This window comes from Copadichromis virginalis, linkage group LG3 (genome assembly GCF_057382275.1).
Source record: "Copadichromis virginalis isolate Kocher_CV1m ecotype Utaka linkage group LG3, C_Virginalis_male_GT1.1, whole genome shotgun sequence".
Classification (NCBI taxonomy): domain Eukaryota; kingdom Metazoa; phylum Chordata; class Actinopteri; order Cichliformes; family Cichlidae; genus Copadichromis; species Copadichromis virginalis.
This window is the reverse complement of record NC_140620.1, coordinates 55610426-55622658: the sequence shown is the minus strand read 5'-3', so window position 1 is coordinate 55622658 and position 12233 is coordinate 55610426. Positions and strand designations below refer to the sequence as shown.

Here is a 12233-nt window from a genome sequence, read left to right as displayed (position 1 = left end):
CATGAAAATCAAGCTTGGATATAGAATTATAGCTTTAAAAAGGCTACATAAGGACTTGCAGGACTGAAAAATTATCCTTTTTTCTAAAAGTCTGTAAATGTGACCGGCAACTTAAAGAACAAAATTGTATTTTGTCATAATAATAATAATAATAATAATAATAATAATAATAATAATTATTATTATTATTATTGTTGTTGTTGTTGTTGTTGTTGTTGTTGTTGTTGTTGTTGTTGTTGTTGTTGTTGTTGTTGTTATTATTATTATTATTATTATTATTATTATTATAGGGTCTTTATGTTACAATATAAGGCATCCTTGAGGTGACTGTGTTTTTGATTTGGCACCATACGAATAAAACTTAAAATTGGAAAATTGAACAATAATGTTTAGTGTGTGGCTCTCACTCTTAGTGCTATAACATAGACGTGAAAGTGAGAATTTTGGGGGGGTCAAGGAATTCATTTCTGACTCCAGAACAAACTATACAAAAGGAGTGAGTCTTGGAAGTAAGAAATATCAGATTACATTATTTTGATTTTACATAATAAAGTGGTAATAATGAACATTCACACTTCTATTACTTAAGAAGTTCCCTTTTTACCCAAGCCAAAGTGAGGGAAGAATGTCAAGGACTCTGTTCCTATCCGAAAAGTCATTTGATTTAAATTTGTGATAAATGCTTTTCTTTTTTCTTTTTTTTCCTGAGCACTGTCTTATCTATGCGCCCTCATTATTTGATCCTTATTTATTAAGGTCAGTGAGATATTATCTTGCTGAGGTAGAAACTGTATTTGTGAACTAAGGGGAAGGAGAGAGAATCGTTTTTAAAAAATTCAAGGTACCGTACCAGAAATCGAAACTTTTTCAAAATCTACAAGTATGCAATTATACTAAGCAACATTTATATAAGAAATGCACCCAAAACATAATACTTTGCAGGGGTTGTTACATTTGCAAAAACGGTATAAACATCTCAATTCAACGTCTGCATAACAATGATCGCATGGCATTTTGAACATCCACTGACTGACTCTACATTGGAGTGAGTGTTTCTTTACTGTTAATCATTTTTACTTTTGTCTCCCGTTGATTTAACATCTCCTTGATTACTTCGTTTTTTTCCATTTTGTCAGTCATGCATATAAAACTAGGGCTACAATTAAAAGCATACTTATTGATTGACTGTCACAGGCTTCTAACAGATGATCACTGCTACCAGTGAATTTCAGAATAAATCATTCCATTAACTTTCATTATATTGATTATAACTGATTTTGGTGACACTAAAAGGCTTTAATAAGAAGCCAATCATGAAAAAAATCACACTCCATTAAACAATGTCTTATAGCAGCAGCAAGGAGTAAGCATTACTGTCTTTGTCTGTAATCTTACTTGAGTATCTTGAGGGGAATCGAGGTATCTTTGATGGCAACGATGACACCACCGTGGTCCAGATACAGGATATGATGCTCCTCCTCAAACACCTTTCAAAAGCAACATGTTTAGAAATAACAAAAGGCATGACAGTCAAAGGCTAATAAACAATTTGAAATGATAGATATAATATACTTTTTTATCCTCTCAGATTCTCCTCAGTGGAAAGCTGAAATGGTGAGGTCAGAATGGGAAGAGTGAAGCAGTATAAAAGAAGAATTAAGAGAGAGGATGTGTACCTGTCTCCACGTCTTTCCGCAGTCTGAAGAGATATACATTTCTTCCTTATACTCTACTAGCTTGGAGCCCAGGTTACCTGAAGGCACAATGAGGAATGGAGAATTTTATCAGGCATGAAGTGAGCCTTCATGTGGGGCAGGCAACAATAATGGATTCAAACTGTGTTAGGGATGCTAGAAAGGGAATAACTGAAGAGACAAAGTCACAAAGGTTGAGCGCTCCTCGAGAACTTTTTATTGCTGTGTGTGGGGTTTTTTTTGTTTGTTTTTTTTACATTTGGCCAAAAGGAGAGAATATGTTTGAATTCTGAATCTGCCAAAATTAGCTAAGATATAAAAAAGGATTTATCTCTTTCTCTGATCAAAGCTGGAGGCGTATATTTGAATATCGGAATAGATTTTCTAATTTAGTAAAGTTACGCTTTAAACCCGAATATCTTAAGGGTTTAGAGTTTGTACTTCTTTTTTAAATTAAAATGTAGCTACAATGTGTGTGCTTCAGTAACACGTCACTAATTTTAATAACTTTTTTGGTAATGTTGTTGCTATAAAGTTTCCAGACAACCAGTGAAGACCCCAACAGGTTATACAGACGTATGATGTATGTTTTGTGAAAAATTAATTTAGCCAATGAAGATGTCACCCACTGGTTTCTGGACTAATTCGGAAGGTTAAAGGTTATTTTTTGGTTATTTTTTTCAGATATCAGTGGAAGAGTGCTGGAGAAGTGGGCAGCCCTGGTACCTCCTAAATAAGAGTCCACGTATTTAGGAGCCAGGTTAAGGCAGGTACTTAAGGGGCCAGGATGTCTCCTTCTCCAGGCCTCTGTCATCTTCCCCCAACCTATGAGGGTCATACACGATTCCAGTAAGGACTCGAGGTGGTATACCGTAGGCTATGGTTATAGGGCCATACACAGTCCAAAATCAACCAGAATCGGGTTTGCCTCGGGAATTTGGTTGAAGCATGGTGGGTGAGTATTAAGTGTGTGAATGGGAATGTGCAAATGTAGTACCACTTAAATTAAATATAAGTGCAAAACAATGACTACAACTATGCCTTACAGTATGCATCCACTGATTCTAAGTACAGATTGGACAGAATAATAAGTTAGTGGGGCAATATCTGACGGTGTGCTCTGAATGCTGATGTGAGGTCATGTGATACTGTAGAGAGGGACACTTGTGTTGGTGAAGAGAACACCAGTTGCTGGTGGTGAAGAGCTGCTGGGAAATGGCTTTTCAGGCAGCCCATTACAAACCCATACCTGGCCTGTAAACTATGAAAAGAATAGGCCTGATTTTACTGGCATTTGTGCTAGTGCAACACTAGCATTTGTGCTATTGTTGCCTATCCTGTCCTGAATGCCAGCTGGTTAATCCAGTGTCTATGCCAAAATCACCTCGACACCTCCTAACCCTCATGGAAGTCCCAGTCAAGTGTATTATTATGAACTTACACAAGGTAAGAGCTTTATTACAGGGGACCAAGTCAATTCAAATGAACTTATTCTGCTCTACATAAATAGACAAGAGCCTATTTAGGTCACACATATTCCCAAGTGGGGATTGTTTATTATGAAGTTGTGTGAACTGACAGAGGCAGAGCAACTTAGATTTACCATTTCAACTTCCTAAAAGCATGGAAGAAGGCGAAGCTTGTGTCTCTGGTGAGCTAGGTGAACGTGCTTCCCTGTGATAACCATCTCTCACCGGCTGAGAGTGCATATATAGCTAAGTTGCAACTGAGCTATATCTGATGCGTTTTTTCTCTGGGGCCAGGTTGCACTAACCTCATAAAGTATATTTTGGTAACTTTCCCAAGGCTGTCAGTTCAGTTACAACCCTATAGGCTGCAAAAACACCAAAGCAAAATGGTTCTCAAAGAATTGAAGGCAATGCTGGAGATGGGGCATATAAGAGTCACTCAGTTTCTGATATAGTCCCATTGTTCTTGTTGTGGTTGTCTAAGGGTGGGCCTAGCTTGGAGAGCATGGCACACCTTGATGCAGCTCAGTGTCCTGTGGTAACTGTGGGCAGGGATAGCTCAGTAGGTAGAGTGGTGGCCCCATGATCGGAAGGTCGGGGGTTCGATTCCCCTGAACAGCTACCCTGAGGTACCCCTGAGCAAGGTACCATCCTTACACACTGCTCCCTGGGCGGCCAATGGCTGCCCACTGCTTCACTGAATGAATGGGTTAAATGCAGAGAGGAATTTCCCCACGGGGATCAATAAAGTACACTTTCTTTCTTTTCTATATAAATAAAATTCAATTCAAAAACTATACTGTGTGTCTTTGTTTCTGTGAGAGTTTTTTTTTTTTAAGCAGAAATGGGCTTTAGTAGAAAATCAAAAGTGTGACTTAAATGGCTTGTTTTCTCTTTTTCACAAACAGACACAGGCAGCTTACTCAGTGACTTAATTTCATTTTCAAGCCTTTTTTGCTTTCTGTCAGCAATGCCCCCACAAAGACAAATATAGTAAAGTATCCAATAAATAAAATTGCTGGCAGTTTAGTAAACTCCACCTTGTGTAAAAGTCCCCAGGCATGAAGCAGTGTGGCAGCAGTTTTATACTCCACCACTGCACAGACAGAAAGGAACAGCCAAAGCTTTTCCCTTGGTAAATTAACTGTATTTTTTCTCTGGAGGAAAGGGGTTTTCTTGCCTAACCATGCAAACTCTTTACATAAATACTGTGCAAAAATCTTGAGCCACACCTTATTTCTTTATATTTTGATAGGAAAATGGGAAATTGCTGGGAAATACAATATAAAAGAAAAAAACCTCAAATTTGTTCAGTTGTAACAAACTTTATTCACCTTTATTCTTCAGCACAGCCTGAATTCTCTTAGGCAAGCTTTCTTTTTGCCATTCCTTTAAGTTGTCTTCAGGAATAGTTCTCCTTGATTCTTGAAGGACATTCCAAAGATCCTTTTGAGATAGTGGCTGCTTTTTCTCTGTTCTCTGCTAAGATGACCCCACACTGATTCAGTTACATTGAGATCTTAGCACTGGGGAGGCCAATACATGACTGGTAACGTTTCATCGTGGTTTTTTTATAATTAGGTATGTTTTTACTGCATTGGCAGTTTGTTTGGAATACTTGTTACACTGAACAATAAAGCCATCTGTGATGGTTTGGTACTGAATTTCAGTCAGTGGTGTTGGAGATCTTGTCAAACCTGATGAACTTATGAATACAGAAAACACTGTCTGATTTTGATCTGGCTTGCAATATCAAAAGTGCCTGGAAAGCAATTGGCTAATGGCCAATCATTTTTCAGCCCGATAATTATCCCAAACCCACTTCCAATGCTGTAAAAATATACCTGGATAGAAAAACGCACAGTTGAACACTATCACACATGGAACCCAGAACTTAACATTACTGAAGCAGTGTGGGAAAGGAAAAAAAGGCAGCGAACATCCTTGGAGAGTTTAGGCTGTGCGGAAGAATAAAGGTAGTCATCTCGAATCTTGACTTTCAAGCTAGACAAAATTGTACAAACTCTGGGTTTTGCCTTTTAAATTATATTTACATGATATTGTATTTGTACAGGTTTCAATAGATCGCTACATTGGCAAATGAAGACTCAAGACTATTTCATTGGATGGATGGCATGGATAGACTTTTCCATCTCACTTTATATTAGGGGCTTGCTGCTGTACTGCTTCCATGTCACTCTACCCATCCTCCTCATTCACACCAGCCCTTTGCATGTCCTCCATCACAGCATCAGCAAATCTTCTCTTTGATCTTCTTCTCTTCCTCCTGCCTGGCAGAGCCATATTTAATATTCTTTGTCCAGTATATCCACTATCCCTCCTCTGCACATGTCCAAACCATCTCAGCCTTGGCTCTTTGTCAACCTGAGCTGTCCCTCTGATACACCGATCTACTCTGATATACTGTAAGTTTCGGGCTATAAGGCGCTACTTTTTGCACAAGCTTTGAACCCTGCGGCTTTTAGTCAGGTGCGGCTTTTCTATGGATCGTCCATGACTTTTGTGATATCGTAAGACGATTGTTTTGGTTGTTCCGCTGTTGTACGGCACTACGTTGCCTGGCGGAAGGGCATGTGATCAGACACACAAGAGTACAAGGGTAGAAGAGTGGTAACACTGGTCACATGTCCGTCCGCCAGGCAACGTAGTGCCGTATGAAGTAGCGCGAAAAACAAACTTGATTAGCAAGGCTCTCAGCGAGGGAAATAGAGCTGCTGCACGTACCCTTGGTATAAACGAATCAATGGTGAGACGCTGGAGACGCCAGCGTAAAAAACTAGCTCAGTCCAAAAAGACGAAAAAAGCTTTCAGAGGAAATAAGAGCAGATGGTTTAAACTTGAAGACTGGATGAACACACAGAGAGCAAACGGGCGAGGTGTTTCAACTGTGCAGATCTGATTAAAAGCCAAAACAGTCGCCAACGAAATGAAGATAGAAAATTTCAGAGGTGGGCCATCCTGGTGTCACAGATTTATGAAACGAAAAGGACTGTCCATCAGGGCACGGACGACGGTGTGTCAGCAACTCCCTTCCGACTACGCAGAGAAAATAACAAACTTCCGCAAATTCACACTAAGAAATAAAAACAAATGTATTCCATCGGACCGGATGAGATCATAAACATGGATGAAGTGCCGTTGACGTTTGACCTGTTAATAAGCAAGGTGAATCAACCATCACGGTGAGAACCACTGGCCATGAGAGAACAAATTTCATTTGTGTGCTGGTCTGCACAGCATCAGGGTTTAAACTTCTGCCAATGGTGATTTTTAAGCGAATGACTGTGCCAATAGAAAAGATCTCTGCTAAAGTCAACAAGAAAGGGTGGATGGTGGAAAGCGTAATGAAGGAGTGGCTGCAAGAGTGCTATGGGAAGCGACCTGGAGGATTCTTTCCCCCAAAAAAAGCGTTGCTTGTTTTGGACAGCATGAGGGCCCATATCACAGATTCTGTGAAAGCAGCCATTAAGAGCACAAACTCGATTCCAGCTGTGATTCCTGGAGGCACAATGAAGCACCTGCAGCCACTCGACATAAGTGTGAATTGTGCGTTCAAAGTAGCACTACGCGTTCAGTGGGAGGCGTGGATGATGAGCGGCGATAAATCATTCACCAAAACTGGTTGCATGCGAAGAGCAAGTTTTGCCCAAGGCTGTCAGTGGATTCTGACAGCATGGAGAAGTGTGAAAACATCCACGATCACCAACAGATTTTGAAGGGCTGGACTGCTGCGTGATGGAGAGGGGGACACCGCCATGGCCCTTCAGAGGGTGTTCAACTCCGACACTGACAACGAGGATTTCTTTGGTTTTGAAAGCGACAACGAAGGAGAGAAGCGGAGAGTGGATGACGAAGCCATCCTAAGCCTGTTTGTTTCCGACACTGGAGAAGAGGACTTTGGTGGTTTTAGTGCGCAGGAAGAAGAGAAAGATGGTGGTGAATGACTGACTTTTCTTCTTGTTAAAGCTGTGTCACTGCACCTGAGCCTAAAAGGTAGGCCGAATCTATTTTTCTGGTGTGCTGTAGGTCATTGTTATACACTACATTTGTTACTCGTTTATAAAGCACAGTACATGTTTCGTACTTGTAATTACCTGTACTTGTATATATTAATCAAAGGGATGTGTTCCCAAACAGCCATCTCTTTCCTGATAATCCCCTTTGTGCATATTCTCTTACATATGGTAAGTAAACATTAAAACACCTGCGCCTTTCAGTCAGGTGCGGCTAATGTATGTACAAAACAGAATTTTCCCCTGATTTTAGCTTGTGCAGCTAATATTCAGGTGCGCTTTGTAGTCCGGAAAATACGGTACTCATTTCTAATCTTGTTTATCCTGGTTACTCTCAATGAAAACCTGCTCCCTACTCTCACTATAGATCAAAATGTTGTCTGCAAACATCGTAGTCCACAGAGACTCCTGCCAGACCCCAACCTGACTCAGACCTCAATCACCACAGAAAACAAGAAGGGGCACACAGCTGATCCTGGATTTAATACCACAGCCACCTTGAACCCCTCTGTAATTCCTATGACACATTTTGCCATTGTTTTGCTGTCCTCATACATCTCCTGCACCACCCTCACATACTTCTCTGCAAATCCCAACTTCCTCTCAGCACCCTATCATACACTTTCTCTAAATCTACAAAGACACAGCCAACCCCTCTAGAAAATTCAAGAAACAAGTTACATAAAGTGAAAACAAGTGGAGGAAGCTCATAAAAAATTACATAAATAAAAATAGGTTTACTTACCAGCACCCATAATAAGACCGGGAGCAGAGTCTTTGGTGTGGACAGTCCCAGACACATAGGGGTTGTCTGCCCAGCGCAAGTGGAGGTGGAGGTGACAGTCCGGCTGCAGAGGAGACACATGTAGAAAGAACTTAGGAAGCACTCAGATCCACCCACCAAAACAATGTTCAATGTGGCCCAAAGTACTTAGAGTAAAATAGTGGGTCTACTGAATACCGGAGCACTCGCTCAGCAATATTTAATGAGTCTTACGACAGATACCTGATTATCCCACTGCAAACTAATCGCAGTTCAAAAGGGTTTTAGTTCTGTTAATCAAACTGTATTTGTGACAGATATTTAATGAATGATAATTCATTTCAAATATGAGAATCAGAGTGGAGAGTCACCAGTGCAAACGTTAGGCATTTTATGAATTACATTTCCACTTGTTGCTTCAAACCCTAATGCCGAGGATGTTGACTGCAGTTTCAATAGAAATGTATTGTTTTGCACAAAAGATTGTCATGAACTGTTTCTGATAATATATCAAAAACCAGTGTTTGCAAATAGCTGGAAAGCAAGTTTGATCTATAAGAACCTGAAGACTTGTTGGTTGCATCAGATCATTACTCACCAAGATCCATCTCTGTTTTATGAATTACAAACAGTATATTACATCACTTTGGCTCATTCCAAAATAGGGTTTTCAGTATGCTTTCTCATAGATTCCAAAGCAGTGAAGACAAATTGTTGGTTAGGTAGCACAGGACATATTCTTCAGCAGTGTAAGTTAAGTACCATCAGAGGTGTAGTGCTGTTTGTCTAAACACTGTTTTAAAAAATGTTAGTGTGTCTGACTTTACCTGTACCAACTGTACCTACAACTAGCTGTTTTACAACTACTCTTTCAAGAATTTCTGAAATAAAAAGAAGGCTGGCGATTGGCCTATAATTAACTAAAACAGCAAGTGCTGGCTTTTTAAGTAATGGTTTAATTTTTGCCACCTTAAAAGCCTGTGGCATGTAGCATGTTACACTGATCACATTTAAGATCGACGCAATCATTAATGGTAGGAGTTTTATAGGAATGGGGTTTAAGAATGGGAACAAATTAACCTTTTATACCCTATGTAATTTTGCCAGTGTCTGGCTATATGTGCTTTGTGCAGAATTGCTCAGTAAATATATAAAAATCTTTTAGCATCTGCACATTTCTTTGTGGTGCTTCGTGGAGCACGCAAACTACAACACACCGCATTCCGAAACGATAAACCTCTCCTGTGTATAGAGGTCATTTCTCTTAACCAGTCTCTGTCAGGTAATGGCTACAGCTGACAGCACGTGCCTGTTACACTGACATATAGATAGTAGATAGTACATCTGCTATCTGGCTTTGTCTATCTCTGTGAGTTGTGATGTCAGTGAGGCAATACATGTGATGTCAGCTTTTGAAATAAAGCCGCCTCTCTGACTGATAGATGTAATAACTGGAATCCAGGCAAGGTAATTCTGTTGAGGTATGGAAGAGGCTAAAGGGAAGAGAGGTCAATATCAGAGCGACCAACCACGGCTCAGAGATGGTAAATGAGTCTCAAACTGATATCTGTGTCCTACCTCCAGATGTGTCAGCTGACTGAAGCGATGGTTCAAATAAAAGAACAGACTCACACCCCCTCTATCTCCCTGCGAGGTATGATGTATGGATATCAGACTGCGGGTGACTCATTGCTCTTTGCTGACTAGCCTACCCCTACAGCAGCAACTTTGACAAGATGGATGGCAAAGCTAGGAGGGCATCTCAAACACATCCTTCAATGTACAACACTCATCCTTCCTTCGCTTACTTTATGCTTACACTCTGAACAACCTAGTCAACAGGTCTGAACAGTCTGATTGATTGCTGCTTGTGCAAGATTGCATCTGCACTTCAGTTTATAGATACAAAGTCTAAGCCAAGTGTCTACTACTACTATGTACAATATGCATGACTATGTGCAGTACTAACGTACTCTGTAAAAATCTGTATTGAGTACAGACTAGTTTGGTTAGATGGATGCTTACCGCTTTGCAACTGACAGGTTTGCCATTCATGTCAGTGGTAGGTGGGGCCAAGGGTTCCCAGTCACGTCCTTTGTTGTAAGTTATTACAGTTGCCACTCTTCCATCAATTTTCTGGTTTGCCAAGAAGACTCCTTTGATTCCACGTACCTGACAGAATGAGATAGATTTTTCATAGCTTGGGTTAATTTTGCAAAAAGTTATTTCTGTTGCCCTTTTAAAGAAATCTTTGAACATGATGCAAGTCATTTTGAAAAAAAATGTGGTATATATGTAACTACTGCTTAATCTTCTGTCAGCTGCTCCCTCTAGGGCAGGGGTGGGGGAACTCCAGGCCTCAAGGGCCGGTTCATTACTTGGCCTCTGGAGAACTTCAAGACATGTTGAGGAGGTAATTTAACCATTTAAATTAGCTGTGTTGGGTCAAGGACACATCTAAAACCTGCAGGACACTGGCTGTCGAGGCCTGGAGTTCCCCTACACCTGCTATAGGGGTTACCGCAGCAGATCATCTCATCCTATCCCTAGAAGGTCACCCCAAATGACAATCTTAATATATTCTACCATCTCTATCTCTGCCTCCTGTCTTTTTATTAATGTCACCATCTCCAAAACATACATCATACTAGGTCTCAGTACCCTCTTACAAATCTTTCCTTTCATTGTGTTGATGCATGCTCAATCATCCAGGTAAGGAAATCCCCCAAAACTGATTCTGGATGATCATGTTTACTGTAAACCAACACATACCAGTATGTAAGATTTGATCATTATCATCCACTGGAGCACAAACTGGGTGTCATCAGGGCTATACAACACAGAGTGAACACAATCCCCACGGATACAGCAGCCAGGGAAGCAAGAATCACTTGGATGTGCGAGGAAACATTTTTCCCACTGAAAAAATTACGTCCAGATGAACAGAATCAACTTTATGGGCTTTCCTTTTATTCTTGCTACCTCTCACAGAACAAGAATTTATGTTAACTACTAAAACAAAATGTGACACAGATGCTAAAATAAAGACAAAGTTGTAAATTCAATCAGCTGACTGACAGCAGCTTAACATTGGCTAATACTAAGCTAGAGGTCATGTAAAACAAATTAGGCTGTATTAGCCAAACCCTTGTATGTAGTTCAACAAGCAAAGGGAATGTTCTCTTCCAGCTGAGTCACTCAGTAGAACACATGTGGTATGGGATATCTTGCAGGATCTTTTTGGTGTAGTGGAAGTAGATCTTTTTTCTTTGCTCACTGCCCCTACTTCTCCATAACCAACTATTATTGCACCTCTGGGGATGAATGCGATAGCGCATGTTCCTTGACATGTTCCTGTATGCCTTTCCCCCAAAGGAAATGATACCAGTAATTCAAGAAAGAGTGTCTCAGCAGTGCCTCTCTCAGATTCTAGTGGCCCCTTGGTGACCAGCAAAGCTGTGGTATGCAGAGATAATCAGTGTGTTGGCAGTGAGGCCGTCCTCTCTGCAGGACCTCCTCTCTCAGGTGGGAGGGGAGGTGATTCATCCATGCTCAGAACTATGGCAGCTGCATACTTGCCTGTTGAGAGGTCAAACTTGGTAACCAGGTCTTCACCCACATGTGGCGGCAAAAATTTAGAGTGCTGGAGCTTCATATACTAGAGGCTTGTATGCATACAAACAACAGAACTTTGAGCAATGGAGCCAAAACCGACGCATTCTCCCATTCCAGTGCTCTATTGTGGATGTTTTAAAATTCCTGCAGGGACTGCTGGATAAAGGTCTTACCTTTTCTATCATTAAATTTTTTTGACATCTATATGTGCTAATCATAATTGCTTTAATGGGGGTCACAGCAGGTATACAGTGCACCAACTGAATCTTTAAGTCTGTATATATGAAGTTCCTTTCATATAAGACTACGTTGCTTCTTGCTTTGGGTTCTACAAAGCCAGTTGGTGACATTCATGCTTTGCCTTCTTGAACACAGTTTTCTGTTGGCCTCAGAGTTATACTATGTATGAATGTAACATTTACCTAAGGTTATTCCTGTGGCTTGTAGCTCTCTGAAATTTGAGCTTCTGAGTTTCTGCCTCCTTCCTTTGGCTTCTGAGGAGCAGAGGAGGCTGCTTTTTCTGTGTCTGGTGTGAGTACTGAATATATACATTGACTGCACTCAGAATGTGTGTTTATCTGACCAGTTGATTGCCTGCTTTGCTAATCCAGTCAGTAGTAGAGCTCTTTCTAAACAGAAGCTCTCCCAGTGGATTATG

The 12233-nt window shown here is 40.6% G+C and overlaps 1 protein-coding gene across 3 annotated transcripts in view; it reads right to left on the bottom strand.

Moving 5' to 3' along the window:
- sorcs2 (sortilin-related VPS10 domain containing receptor 2) overlaps window positions 1-12233 on the bottom strand; it is a 385062-nt gene that overhangs the window by 29321 nt on the left and 343508 nt on the right. For all 3 annotated transcript variants that reach the window (XM_085451748.1, XM_085451747.1, XM_085451749.1), the window contains exons 10-13: window positions 9986-10132; window positions 7943-8045; window positions 1677-1753; window positions 1396-1487 (exon numbers count right to left, since the gene is read on the bottom strand). In XM_085451748.1, the coding sequence (XP_085307874.1) occupies window positions 1396-1487; window positions 1677-1753; window positions 7943-8045; window positions 9986-10132 (419 nt within the window). The remainder of the gene's footprint in view (window positions 1-1395; window positions 1488-1676; window positions 1754-7942; window positions 8046-9985; window positions 10133-12233) is intronic.